General features: G+C 48.6%; 1 protein-coding gene across 1 annotated transcript in view; it reads left to right on the top strand.

Moving 5' to 3' along the window:
• LOC124006375 (protocadherin Fat 3-like) overlaps positions 1 to 15,614 on the top strand; it is a 378,106-nt gene that overhangs the window by 340,133 nt on the left and 22,359 nt on the right. Inside the window, 3 exon segments of the mRNA XM_046316357.1 lie at positions 2,454 to 2,678; positions 12,128 to 12,371; positions 14,611 to 14,764. Of these exon segments, the coding sequence (XP_046172313.1) occupies positions 2,454 to 2,678; positions 12,128 to 12,371; positions 14,611 to 14,764 (623 nt within the window).

Raw genomic sequence — 15,614 nt, forward strand, 5'->3', positions numbered from 1 at the left:
CACACACACACACACACACACACACACACACACACACACACACACACACACACACACACACACACACACACACTGACCCCTGCACTATACTGAAGGTACCCACACACACACTCTGACCCCTGCACTATACTGAAGGTACCCACACACACACACTGACCCCTGCACTATACTGAAGGTACCCACACACACACTCTGACCCCTGCACTATACTGAAGGTACCCACACACACACTCTGACCCCTGCACTATACTGAAGGTACCCACACACACACACTCTGACCCCTGCACTATACTGAAGGTACCCACACACACACTCTGACCCCTGCACTATACTGAAGGTACCCACACACACACTCTGACCCCTGCACTATACTGAAGGTACCCACACACACACTCTGACCCCTGCACTATACTGAAGGTACCCACACACACACACTGACCCCTGCACTATACTGAAGGTACACACACACACACACACACACACACACACACACACACACACACACACACACACACACACACACACACACACACACACACACACACACACACACACACACACACACACTGACCCCTGCACTATACTGAAGGTACCCACACACACACTCACACACTGACCCCTGCACTGTACTGAAGGTACCCACACACACACACACACACACACACACACACACACACACACACACACACACACACACACACACACACACACACACACACACACACACACACACACACACACACACACACACTGACCCCTGCACTATACTGAAGGTACCCACACACACACACACACACACTGACCCCTGCACTATACTGAAGGTACCCACACACACACACACACACACACACACACACACACACACACACACACACACACACACACACACACACACACACACACACACACACACACACACACACACACACACACACACACTGACCCCTGCACTATACTGAAGGTAACCACACACACACTCTGACCCCTGCACTATACTGAAGGTACCCACACACACACACTGACCCCTGCACTATACTGAAGGTACACACACACACACACACACACACACACACACCACACACACACACACACACACACACACACACACACACACACACACACACACACACACACACACACTGACCCCTGCACTATACTGAAGGTACCCACACACACACACACACACACACACTGACCCCTGCACTGTACTGAAGGTACCCCCACACACACACACACACTCTGACCCCTGCACTATACTGAAGGTACCCACACACACACACACACACACACACACACACACACACACACACACTGACCCCTGCACTATACTGAAGGTACCCACACACACACACACACTGACCCCTGCACTATACCGAAAGTACACACACACACAATGACCCCTGCACTGTACTGAGGATATACACGCACACTGACCCCTGCACTGTACTGAAGGTACACACACACACACACACACACACACACACACACACACACACACACACACACACACACACACACACACACACACACACACACACACACACACACACACACACACACACACACACACACACCCCTGCACTGTACTGAAGGTACACACACACACACACACACACACACACACACACACACACACACACACACACACACACACACACACACACACACACACACACACACACACACACACACACACTGACCCCTGCACTATACTGAAGGTACCCACACACACACACACACACACACTGACCCCTGCACTGTACTGAAGGTACCCACACACACACACACACACACTCTGACCCCTGCACTATACTGAAGGCACACACACACACACACACACACACACACACACACACACACACACACACACACACACACACACACACACACACACACACACACACACACACACACACTCACTGACCCCTGCACTATACTGAAGGTACCCCCACACACACACACACTGTCCCCTGCACTATACTGAAAGTACACACACACACAATGACCCCTGCACTGTACTGAAGATACACACGCACACTGACCCCTGCACTGTACTGAAGGTACACACACACACACACACACACACACACACACACACACACACACACACACACACACACACACACACACACACACACACACACACACACACACACACACACACACACACACACACACACACACACACACACACACTGAACCCTGCACTATACTGAAGGTACACACACACACATGTACCCTTGCTGACCCCTGTTTAAGGTACACACCTGCTAATCCCTGTACTAACATAACAGACAGACATGTGCTCATAATACTGTGTTATACACACTGTAAAGAAGCATGGATAGTCTGGTTACCCACAGCATGATCCACCCATGTTATTTCCTGAGGCTAAACCCCTTCATCCCCTCTCATCTGTGTCTAAACCCTGCCTTTCTTGTTGTGATTGACAGCTGGAGGAAGGTAAGCTCTGGTTCCAGCTGGACTGTGGGAACAGCCCTGGTGTGCTGGGTATTTCTGGGAGACCCATCAACGATGGGAACTGGCACACAGTGACTCTGGAGCTCAACCGTAACTTCACCAGTCTGTCTCTGGACGACAGCTATGTGGAGAGGAGGAGAGGACCGCCAAGCTTCCAACCACTAGGGGCAGATGGGTCTATCTACTTTGGAGCACAGGTGGGCGTTCTGTGGAGGGGAAGGGGTGTGTGTGTGTGTGTGTGTGTGTGTGTGTGTGTGTGTGTGTGTGTGTGTGTGTGTGTGTGTGTGTGTGTGTGTGTGTGTGTGTGTGTGTGTGTGTGTGTGTGTGTGTGTGTGTGTGTGTGTGTGTGTGTGTGTGTGTGTGTGTGTGAGTTAATGTATGTGTGTGTGCGCGTGTGCGTGCGCATTTGCGTGTGTGTGTGTGTGTGTGTGTGTGTGTGTGCTTTTAGGGACCAGAAGGCCTTACAAGGATAATAAAACAAGGAAAATTGGGGCCATTTTGCTAGTCCTCAAAAGGAAAAAGGCTATTTTAGGGTTACAATTAGGGTTATGGTTCGGGTTATGGTTAGGAGTAGGGTTAGGAGTTAGGTTCGGGTTATGATTAGAAGTAGGGTTAGGAGTTAGGTTCGGGTTATGGTTAGAAGTAGGGTTAGGAGTTAGGTTCGGGTTATGATTAGAAGTAGTTAGTTAGTTAGGTTCGTTAGGTTAGGGTTAGGAGTTAGGTTATGGTTAAGTAGGGTTAGGAGTTAGGTTCGGGTTATGATTAGAAGTAGGGTTAGGAGTTATGGTTTAGGTTCGGGTTATGATTAGAAGTAGGGTTAGGAGTTAGGTTCGGGTTATGATTAGAAGTAGGGTTAGGAGTTAGGTTCGGGTTATGATTAGAAGTAGAGTTAGGAGTTAGGTTCGGGTTATGGTTAGAAGTAGGGTTAGGAGTTAGGTTCGGGTTATGGTTAGAAGTAGAGTTAGGAGTTAGGTTCGGGTTATGGTTAGGAGTTAGGTTCGGGTTAGGAGTAGGGTTAGGAGTTAGGTTCGGGTTATGGTTAGAAGTAGGGTTAGGAGTTAGGTTCGGGTTATGAGGTTAGAAGTAGGGTTAGGAGTTAGGTTCGGGTTATGGAAGTAGGGTTAGGAGTTAGGTAGGGTTAGGAGTTAGGTTCGGGTTTGGGGTTACAGGTTATGGAAAATAGGATTTTGAATGTGAATCAATTGTTGGGTCCCCACAAGGATAGTAAAACAATCATGTATGGGAATGGGTGTGTGACAGATTCTTTCAGAGTGGGGAGGGTTGTTGTGAGTTTGGGACACTAATATGTTTGTTTGGGCGTGGCTGTGTGTGTTTTGCATGTGCGAGCTTCATGGATTAGTTTGTGTGAGTATAGTGTTTCTCTATAATGCTCTTACCAATTTAATCTAGTCAGAGTGAGGAACACAACACAAGGTAATGCGCTGGGTTGGAAGCTCTGAATAGGGAGCTCTGGATAGCGAGCTCTGTATAGGAAGCTCTGGATAGGGAGCTCTATATAGGAAGCTCTAGATAGGGAGCTCTGGATAGGAAGCTCTGGATAGGGAGCTCTGTATAGGAAGCTCTGGAAAGGAGTTCTGCATAGGATGCTCTGGAGAGGAAGCTTTGGATAGGAAGCTCTGACGGGGAGCTCTGTATCGGAAGCTCTGGATAGGAAGCTCTGGATAGGAGCTCTGCATAGGAAGCTCTGGATAGGAAGCTCTGTATAGTAAGCTATAGAAAGGGAGCTCTGTATAGGAAGCTGTGGATAGGAAGCTCTGTATAGGAAGCTCTGGATAGGGAGCTCTGGCTAGGAAGCTCTGGATAGGAGCGCTGCATAGGAAGCTTTAGATAGGAAGCTCTGAATAGGAATCTCTGGATAAGGAGCTTTGTATAGGAAGCTCTGGACAGGAGCTCTGCATAGGAAGCTCTGGATAGGAGCTCTGCATAGGAAGCTCTGGATAGGAAGCTCTGGATAGGAGCTCTGCATAGGAAGCTCTGGATATGAAGCTCTGGTTAGGAAGCTCTGGATAGGGAGCTCTGGATAGGAAGCTCTGGATAGGAAGCTCTGGATAGGAAGCTCTGGATAGGAAGCTCTGGATAGGAAGCTCTGGATAGGGAACTCTGCATAGGAAGCTCGGGATAGGAAGCTCTGGATAGAGAACTCTGGATAGGAAGCTCTGAATAGGAGCTCTGCATAGGAAGCTCTGGATAGGAGCTCGGGATAGGAAGCTTTGGATAGGAGCTCTGCATAGGGAGTAGGAAGCTCTGGATAGGGAGCTCGGAATCGGAAGCTCTGCCTCGGAAGCTCTGGATATGGAGCTCGGAATCGGAAGCTCTGCCTCGGAAGCTCTGGATATGGAGCTCTGGATAGGAAGCTCTGGATAGGGAGCTCGGAATCGGAAGCTCTGCCTCGGAAGCTCTGGATATGGAGCTCTGGATAGGAAGCTCGGGATAGGAAGCTCTGAGGAATACAGCCTGTGTGTGTATTTATGAACGTACTGTATTTAGGGAATGTGGAGATCACAATCTTAGTCTTTTATTTAATTATTTTATTTCACTTTTATATAACCAGGTAAACTAGTTGAGAACAAGTTCTCATTTACAACTGCAACCTGGTCAAGATAAAGCAAAGCAGTGCGACACAAACAGCACAGTTACACATGGAATAAACTAGCATACAGTTAATAACACAATAGAAAAATAATAAAGTCTATATACAGTGTGTACAAATGGCATGAGGAGGTACGGCAATACATAGGCCATAGTGGCAAAGTAATTACAATTTAGCATTAACACAGGAGTGTTAATCTGATGGCACTGAGTAGAGTATTGAAAGCTATTTTGTAGATGACACCGAAGTCGAGAATCAGTAGGATTGTCAGTTTTACTCGGGTAAGTTTGGCGGCGTGAGTGAAGGAGAATTTGTTGCGAAATAGAAGCCGATTCTAGATTTGATTTTGGATTGGAGATGTTTGATATGAGTCTGGAAGGAGAGTTTACAGTCAAGCCAGACACCTAGGTATTTGTAGTTTTCACGTATTCTAGGTCAGAACCGTCCAGAGTAGTGATGCTAGTCGGGCTGGCGTGGGCAGCGACCAGTTGAAGAGCATGCATTTGGTTTTACTAGCTCTTAAGAGCTAGTTGGAGGCCACGGACGGAGTGTTGAATGGCATTGAATCTCATTTGGAGGTTAGTGTCCAAAGAATGTTATGCAGGTGAATGAGGACTCAAAAGCGACTTGGCGAAAACAGAGTTTTTAATCCAGTAAAGTAACTTTACAATCAAAAGGCATAATTCTACTCGTAATGACGAGAACAGACTGGAGACTTGATCAAGAACTGCAGGTTGCCTCGGGAAGGCACTTGAACGTAGCAGACTCAGACACCTGCTCACCACGCAGCATCTGAGGGAAACACGACACGACAGGGCGATACATAGACACAGCACGGTGAACAATAGACAAGGATCCGACAGGGCAGGAACGGAAAACAAGGAGAGAAATAGGGACTCTAATCAGGGAAAAGGATCGGGAACAGGTGTGGGAAGACTAAATGATTGATTAGGGGAATAGGAACAGCTGGGAGCAGGAACGGAACGATAGAGAGAAGAGAGAGAGAGTGAGAGGGAGAGAGAATAAAAGGGGAAAGAACCTAATAAGACCAGCAGAGGGAAACGAACAGAATGGGAAGCAAAATGACAAGACAAGATAATAAATGACAAAACATGACAGTACCCCCCACTCACCGAGCGCCTCCTGGCGCACTCGAGGAGGAATCCTGGCGGCAACGGAGGAAATCATCAATAAGTGAACGGTCCAGCACGTCCCGAGACGGAACCCAACTCCTCTCCTCAGGACCGTAACCCTCCCAATCCACTAAGTATTGGTGACCCCGTCCCCGAGAACGCATGTCCATGATCCTACGTACTTTGTAAATAGGTGCGCTCTCGACAAGGACGGGAGGGGGGAGGGAAGACGAACGGGGTGCGAAGAAAGGGCTTGACACAGGAGACATGGAAGACAGGATGGACGCGACGAAGATGTCGCGGAAGAAGCAGTCGCACAGCGACAGGATTGACGACCTGGGAGACACGGAACGGACCAATGAACCGCGGAGTCAACTTACGAGAAGCTGTCGTAAGAGGAAGGTTGCGAGTGGAAAGCCACACTCTCTGGCCGCAACAATACCTTGGACTCTTAATCCTGCGTTTATTGGCGGCTCTCACAGTCTGTGCCCTGTAACGGCAAAGTGCAGACCTCACCCTCCTCCAGGTGCGCTCACAACGTTGGACAAACGCTTGAGCGGAGGGAACGCTGGACTCGGCAAGCTGGGATGAGAACAGAGGAGGCTGGTAACCCAGACTACTCTGAAACGGAGATAACCCGGTAGCAGACGAAGGAAGCGAGTTGTGAGCGTATTCTGCCCAGGGGAGCTGTTCTGCCCAAGACGCAGGGTTTCTGAAAGAAAGGCTGCGTAGTATGCGACCAATCGTCTGATTGGCCCTCTCTGCTTGACCGTTAGACTGGGGATGAAACCCGGAAGAGAGACTGACGGACGCACCAATCAAACGACAGAACTCCCTCCAAAACTGTGACGTGAATTGCGGGCCTCTGTCTGAAACGGCGTCTAACGGGAGGCCATGAATTCTGAACACATTCTCGATGATGATTTGTGCCGTCTCCTTAGCGGAAGGAAGTTTAGCGAGGGGAATGAAATGTGCCGCCTTAGAGAACCTATCGACAACCGTAAGAATCACAGTCTTCCCCGCAGACAAAGGCAGACCGGTAATGAAGTCTAGGGCGATGTGAGACCATGGTCGAGAAGGAATGGGGAGCGGTCTGAGACGACCGGCAGGAGGAGAGTTACCCGACTTAGTCTGCGCGCAGTCCGAACAAGCAGCCACGAAACGGCGCGTGTCACGCTCCTGAGTCGGCCACCAAAAGCGCTGGTGAATAGACGCAAGAGTGCCTCGAATACCGGGATGACCAGCTAACTTGGCAGAGTGAGCCCACTGAAGAACAGCCAGACGAGTGGAAACAGGAACGAAAAGGAGGTTACTAGGACAAGCGCGCGGCGACGCAGTGTGCGTGAGTGCTTGCTTAACCTGTCTTTCAATTCCCCAGACTGTCAACCCGACAACACGCCCATAAGGAAGAATCCCCTCGGGATCAGTAGAAGCCACAGAAGAACTAAACAGACGGGATAAGGCATCAGGCTTGGTGTTTTTGCTACCCGGACGGTAAGAAATCACAAACTCGAAACGAGCGAAAAACAACGCCCAACGAGCTTGACGGGCATTAAGTCGTTTGGCAGAACGGATGTACTCAAGGTTCTTATGGTCTGTCCAAACGACAAAAGGAACGGTCGCCCCCTCCAACCACTGTCGCCATTCGCCTAGGGCTAAGCGGATGGCGAGCAGTTCGCGGTTACCCACATCATAGTTGCGCTCAGATGGCGACAGGCGATGAGAAAAATAAGCGCAAGGATGAACCTTATCGTCAGACTGGAAGCGCTGGGATAGAATGGCTCCCACGCCTACCTCTGAAGCGTCAACCTCGACAATGAATTGTCTAGTGACGTCAGGAGTAACGAGGATAGGAGCGGACGTAAAACGTTCTTTTAGAAGATCAAAAGCTCCCTGGGCGGAACCGGACCACTTAAAACACGTCTTGACAGAAGTAAGAGCTGTGAGAGGGGCAGCAACTTGACCGAAATTACGAATGAAACGCCGATAGAAATTAGCGAAACCTAAAAAGCGCTGCAACTCGACACGTGACCTTGGAACGGGCCAATCACTGACAGCTTGGACCTTAGCGGAATCCATCTGAATGCCTTCAGCGGAAATAACGGAACCGAGAAAAGTAACGGAGGAGACATGAAAAGAGCACTTCTAAGCCTTCACGGAGAGACAATTCTCTAAAAGGCGCTGTAGAACACGTCGAACGTGCTGAACATGAATCTCGAGTGACGGTGAAAAAATCAGGATATCGTCAAGATAGACAAAAACAAAGATGTTCAGCATGTCTCTCAGAACATCATTAACTAATGCCTGAAAAACAGCTGGCGCATTGGCGAGACCAAACGGCAGAACCCGGTACTCAAAATGCCCTAACGGAGTGTTAAACGCCGTTTTCCACTCGTCCCCCTCTCTGATGCGCACGAGATGGTAAGCGTTACGAAGGTCCAACTTAGTAAAGCACCTGGCTCCCTGCAGAATCTCGAAGGCTGATGACATAAGGGGAAGCGGATAACGATTCTTAACCGTTATGTCATTCAGCCCTCGATAATCCACGCAGGGACGCAGAGTACCGTCCTTCTTCTTAACAAAAAGAACCCCGCCCCGGCCGGAGAGGAAGAAGGCACTATGGTACCGGCGTCAAGAGACACAGATAAATAATCCTCGAGAGCCTTACGTTCGGGAGCCGACAGAGAGTATAGTCTACCCCGAGGAGGAGTGGTCCCCGGAAGGAGATCAATACTACAATCATACGACCGGTGAGGAGGAAGGGAGTTGGCTCGGGACCGACTGAAGACCGTGCGCAGATCATGATATTCCTCCGGCACTCCTGTCAAATCGCCAGGTTCCTCCTGAGAAGTGGGGACAGAAGAAATGGGAGGGATGGCAGACATTAAACACTTCACATGACAAGAAACGTTCCAGGATAGGATAGAATTACTAGACCAATTAATAGAAGGATTATGACATACTAGCCAGGGATGACCCAAAACAACAGGTGTAAAAGGTGAACGAAAAATCAAAAAAGAAATAGTCTCACTGTGGTTACCAGATACTGTGAGAGGTAAAGGTAGTGTCTCAAATCTGATACTGGGAAGATGACTACCATCTAAGGCAAACATGGGCGTAGGCTTGTCTAACTGTCTGAAAGGAATGTCATGTTTCCGAGCCCATGCTTTGTCCATGAAACAACCCTCAGCCCCAGAGTCAATCAAGGCACTGCATGTAGCACCCGAACCGGTCCAGCGTAGATGGACCGACATAGTAGTACAGGATCTAGATGAAGAGACCTGAGTAGTAGCGCTCACCAGTAGCCCTCCGCTTACTGATGAGCTCTGGCCTTTTACTGGACATGAATTGACAAAATGTCCATCAAATCCGCAATAGAGGCACAGGCGGTTGGTGATCCTCCGTTCCCTCTCCTTGGTCGAGATGCGAATACCTCCCAGCTGCATGGGCTCAGTCTCTGAGCCAGAGGAGGGAGATGGTTGCGATGCGGAACAGGGAAACACCGTTGACGCGAGCTCTCTTCCACGAGCTTGGTGACGAAGATCTACCCGTCGTTCTATGCGGATGGCGAGAGCAATCAAAGAGTCCACACTGGAAGGAACCTCCCGAGAGAGAATCTCATCTTTGACCACTGCGTGGAGTCCCTCCAGAAAACGAGCGAGCAGCGCCGGCTCGTTCCAGTCACTAGAGGCAGCAAGAGTGCGAAACTCTATAGAGTAATCCGTTATGGATCGATCACCTTGGCATAGGGAAGCCAGGGCCCTAGAAGCCTCCCTACCAAAAACTGAACGGTCAAAAACCCGAATCATCTCCTCTTTAAAGTTCTGGTAATTGTTAGAACAATCAGCCCTTGCCTCCCAGATAGCTGTGCCCCACTCTCGAGCCCGGCCAGTAAGGAGTGAAATGACGTAAGCAACCCGAGCTCTCTCGCTAGAGTATGTGTTGGGTTGGAGAGAGAACACAATATCACACTGGGTGAGAAAGGAGCGGCACTCCGTGGGCTGCCCGGAGTAGCAAGGTGGGTTATTAACCCTAGGTTCCGGAGGCTCGGCAGGCCAGGAAGTAACAGGTGGCACGAGACGAAGACTCTGGAACTGTCCAGAGAGGTCGGAAACCTGAGCGGCCAGGTTCTCCACGGCATGGCGAGCAGCAGACAATTCCTGCTCGTGTCTGCCGAGCATGGCTCCTTGGATCTCGACGGCAGTGTTACAAGCATCTGTAGTCGCTGGGTCCATTCTTTGGTCGGATCCTTCTGTTATGCAGGTGAATGAGGACCCAAAAGCGACTTGGCGAAAACAGAGTTTTTAATCCAGTAAAGTAACTTTACAATCAAAAGGCATAATTCTACTCGTAATGACGAGAACAGACTGGAGACTTGATCAAGAACTGCAGGTTGCCTCGGGAAGGCACTTGAACGTAGCAGACTCAGACACCTGCTCACCACGCAGCATCTGAGGGAAACACGACACGACAGGGCGATACATAGACACAGCACGGTGAACAATAGACAAGGATCCGACAGGGCAGGAACGGAAAACAAGGAGAGAAATAGGGACTCTAATCAGGGAAAAGGATCGGGAACAGGTGTGGGAAGACTAAATGATTGATTAGGGGAATAGGAACAGCTGGGAGCAGGAACGGAACGATAGAGAGAAGAGAGAGAGGAAGGGAGAGAGAAAAAGGGGAACGAACCTAAAAAGACCAGCAGGGGGAAAATGAACAGAGGGAAAAGCAAAATGACAAGACAATCTAAGACAAAACATGACAAAGAAGGGCCAGATGTATACAGAATGGTGTCGTCTGAGTAGAGGTGGATCAGGGAATCACCCGCAGTGAGAGTGACATCGTTGATGTATACAGAATGGTGTCGTCTGCGTAGAGGTGGATCAGGGAATCACCCGCAGTGAGAGTGACATCGTTGATGTATACAGAATGGTGTCGTCTGCGTAGAGGTGGATCAGGGAATCACCCGCAGTGAGAGTGACATCGTTGATGTATACAGAATGGTGTCGTCTGCATAGAGGTGGATCAGGGAATCACCCGCAGTGAGAGTGACATCGTTGATGTATACAGAATGGTGTCGTCTGTGTAGAGGTGGATCAGGGAATCACCCGCAGTGAGAGTGACATCGTTGATGTATACAGAATGGTGTCGTCTGTGTAGAGGTGGATCAGGGAATCACCCGCAGTGAGAGTGACATCGTTGATGTATACAGAATGGTGTCGTCTGTGTAGAGGTGGATCAGGGAATCACCCGCAGTGAGAGTGACATCGTTGATGTATACAGAATGGTGTCATCTGTGTAGAGGTGGATCAGGGAATCACCCACAGTGAGAGTGACATCGTTGATGTATACAGAATGGTGTCGTCTGTGTAGAGGTGGATCAGGGAATCACCCGCAGTGAGAGTGACATCGTTGATGTATACAGAATGGTGTCGTCTGCATAGAGGTGGATCAGGGAATCACCCGCAGCGAGAGTGACATCGTTGATGTATACAGAATGGTGTCGTCTGTGTAGAGGTGGATCAGGGAATCACCCGCAGTGAGAGTGACATCGTTGATGTATACAGAATGGTGTCGTCTGTGTAGAGGTGGATCAGGGAATCACCCGCAGTGAGAGTGACATCGCTGATGTATACAGAATGGTGTCGTCTGCATAGAGGTGGATCAGGGAATCACCCGCAGCGAGAGCGACATCGTTGATATATACATTATGTTGTTATATTATGTTGTTGTCTGAACAATGCTTGCTCCATACTCAGAAAACAACATGAAAAAGCTAGGTATTCTGGTTTGATGTTGTAGTTTTGTATGCTATACATATTCATATACAGTACAATATTTGTTTGTTTGTTTGTATACATAAATCCGATGTGTCACTCATGTTTCTCCTCTCCCCCAGGTCCAACCTCCTAACTCTCGCAGCCTGACAGACAAGAAGGGTCCTCGGGTGACGGATGGTTTCCAGGGCTGCCTGGACTCTGTGATGCTCAACAACAACGAGCTGCCCCTGCAGAACAAGAGGAGTCGCTATGCTGAGGTGGTGGGCCTGACAGAGCTGAAACTGGGCTGTGTTCTCTACCCCGATGCCTGCCTGAAACAGCCCTGCCTCCACGGTGCTACCTGCAACAGCCTGCCCTCCGGTGGTGAGTCTGGTGAACTGCAATATGGAAATGGATGTGTGTGTGTGTGTGTGTGTGTGTGTGTGTGTGTGTGTGTGTGTGTGTGTGTGTGTGTGTGTGTGTGTGTGTGTGTGTGTGTGTGTGTGTGTGTGTGTGTGTGTGCGTGTGCGTGTGCGTCTGTGTCTGTGTCTGTGTCTGTGTCTGTGTGTGTGTGTGTGTGTGTGTGTGTGTGTGTGTGTGTGTGTGCGTGCGCGCGCCAGAGGAGGCTGGTGGGATGAGCTATAGGAGGAGGGCTCATTGTGATGGCTGAAATTGAATAAATGGATCAGAGTCAAACATGGTTTCCATATGTTTGTTGTGTTTGATACCGTTCCATTTATTCCAATCCAGCCATTAAAATAAACCTGTCCTCCTATTGCTCATCACACCAGCCTCCTCTGGTGCATGTGTGAAACAATGAGCCTGGGTTGGAACAAAAGCCTGCACCACCCTGTAGCTCTCGAGGACAAAGATTATTGGTGACCTTTACTGTCCATAATACACACACTGATAGGAAGATTTCCTGATTGATAGTTTGATTGATTAGTGTTTAGCACCAGGGTGATGGATGGTAATCTGTGCCAGCCTTTGCCCCTGAGCCAGCCAGCTGACTATAACCACTCCAGAAATCTGGATCTCCCCTCAACATTATTCTATTATTCATCCATAATTAACTCCTAATTAAACTGTCCTTGACCCACTGTTTCCCAAAGGTGTGATTGTGAAATAGCCTTCTACACTCCTTCATCTCCCTTTTTGTCTGCCTGTATCTGTCTGCCCGTTTCTGTCTGCCTGTATCTGTCTGGCCGTATCTGTCTGCTCCTTTTGGTCTGCCTGATCACCTTCTCTCTCTCCTTCTCTTCCTCTCTTTGTGTTGTCATATCTCTCCAGCTGCTCTTAGTTTTTCTGTCGGTTCATATCTCTCCTCTTTTTGTCTGAACTCAAAAGGCCTACATGAACAAATCCTATCCTCTTCAAATCTAACTACATTGAAGAGGCTCAAGACATTTTTTTTTCATCCTTTGGCATTTTACTGCAGTCAATAGGGAAGCCTCGTTAAATGTCATCGCTATCGAAATTCCCAGCCTGGACTCAGCAGGGTAACCCCTTGACTTAACGTGCTGACTTAACACATCGAGGCCAAGTCTCAACACACAGAAAGTGACTTAACGCTCCCGCGGGTTGATCTCTCCCGGTCTCCTCGCTCGCATTTGTAATTCACAACGAGAGGCGGAGCGCTCTGAAAAGAGCACGGCATTCTGGGACTTGTCATGTTTGTCCTGGCTGTAATAAGGTTCAGTTAATGGGGATTTTTGTTGTAATTTTTGTGATCATTTTTTGGCATGCCCACCTCTTTGTAAAGGTTATCGGAGTATGTGTGTGTGTATGTGTATGTATTCCGGTATCCCGCTGTGTGTGTGTGTGTGTGTGTGTGTGTGTGTGTGTGTGTGTGTGTGTGTGTGTGTGTGTGTGTGTGTGTGTGTGTGTGTGTGTGTGTGTGTGTGTGTGTGTGTGTGTGTGTGTGTGTGTGTGTGTGTGTGTGTATGTGTGTATATGTGTGTGTATATGTGTGTGTATATGTGTGTGTATATGTGTGTGTATATGTGTGTGTGTGATTGCGCTGTGTCAATAAACGCAATGACATTTCCCTGTGTTTTCCAGAAGGTGTGTGTGTGTATGTGTACCCGTGTGATTTCCCAGAGGTGTTTGTGTTTAGGCTGGCAAGCTCTCGTCAACCCGAGGCCAACTATCCCTGGCAGCACCGGCAAAGCTCAAACAATGCACACACTAGTCTCCACGGCACTGAACACATTCCTATGTGTGTGATGGAGCGTGAGTGCGATGGAGCGTGAGTGTGTGTGTGATGGACTTTGTGTGTGATGGAGTATGAGTGTGTGTGTGTGTGTGTGTGATGGAGTGTGTGTGAGTTCTGATGCGATGGTCTGAATGCTTTGTTCAATTGTAGCACTACACACCTGTATGCAGAATACTTCATTTAACACACACTTCCCCCCTCAGAGCTCTGACTCTGCTGATAGCTACTTTATTGAGGAAAATTGTACTTGCTATGACTGTGATGTGTGGTTGTCTCACCTAGCAATCATAAGATGACTGCACTAACTGTACGTATCTCTGGATAAGAGTTTCTGCTGAATGACTAAAATGTAAATGTACTTTTTTCTCTCTTATCTCTCCCTCTCTCTCCCCCTCTTCTCTCTGTCAGGTTTTGCCTGTAGTTGCGGTCCCCAGTACACTGGGGGGCGCTGTGAGACTGAGATCACGGCGTGCATTCCCAACCCATGCCACAACAGCGGTGTGTGCAAAGCCATCGGCAACGCTTTCCTCTGCAGCTGCAGGAGAGGTTTCAAGGGCATCACGTGAGTTACTATCACACTAATGATCACACTGTAAACATACAGTGTACACGCCAACACACTCCTGTCCTGAACATACACCCCGGGAGTCTCAGACACACAGAATATAACATCCATTTATGACACACAGAGAGACACATAAACAGCCACATTTTAAATTAGCTGTTTGTTTTAACCATTTCAGCTTCCTACTGGCCAAGTAGTGGAAATAATATAATGTATGTCATAAATAACATCACTGTAAATGCAATGCCTCATCATTTCCACTGGGTGGCAGTATACACCAGCTCTTCTCTACAGTGATAGGCAGATGAGTATAATTTATATATTTTTATTTAACCTGTATAGTTAAGAACAAATTCTTATTTACAATGACGGCCTACCCCGGCCAAACTCTAACCCGGATGATGCTGGGCCAATTGTGCACCTCCCTATGGGACTCCCAATCACAGTTGGTTGTGATACAGCCTGGAATCAAACCAGGGTCTGTAGTGACACCTCGAGCACTAAGATGCAGTGCCTTAGTCTGCTGTGCCACTCGGGAGAGGCAGAGCCCCCAAGCTGCCTGCAGCCTGTAAGATTCACTCAATGAGTTGAAAGATAAAAAAATATGACATTTCATTCTGCTTGTATCCTTGTCTCCAGGGGTTTAGGGGTGTTCCACTGTGTTACATTAGAATATCTAATGCCTCAGAAATCAAGGCTACAGGCAGTCTTAATGAGGATGAGCTACAGTCACAAGCTCACTAATGAATGCACTGAAACGCTTTTATTACTTGCTGAAACACACACACACACACGCCAGCAGCTTGTTCCATCATCAAAGCGAATGTAATTTCAGATGAGAAAGATC

The sequence above is a fragment of the Oncorhynchus gorbuscha genome, linkage group LG19, assembly GCF_021184085.1.
Source record: "Oncorhynchus gorbuscha isolate QuinsamMale2020 ecotype Even-year linkage group LG19, OgorEven_v1.0, whole genome shotgun sequence".
NCBI lineage: Eukaryota > Metazoa > Chordata > Actinopteri > Salmoniformes > Salmonidae > Oncorhynchus > Oncorhynchus gorbuscha.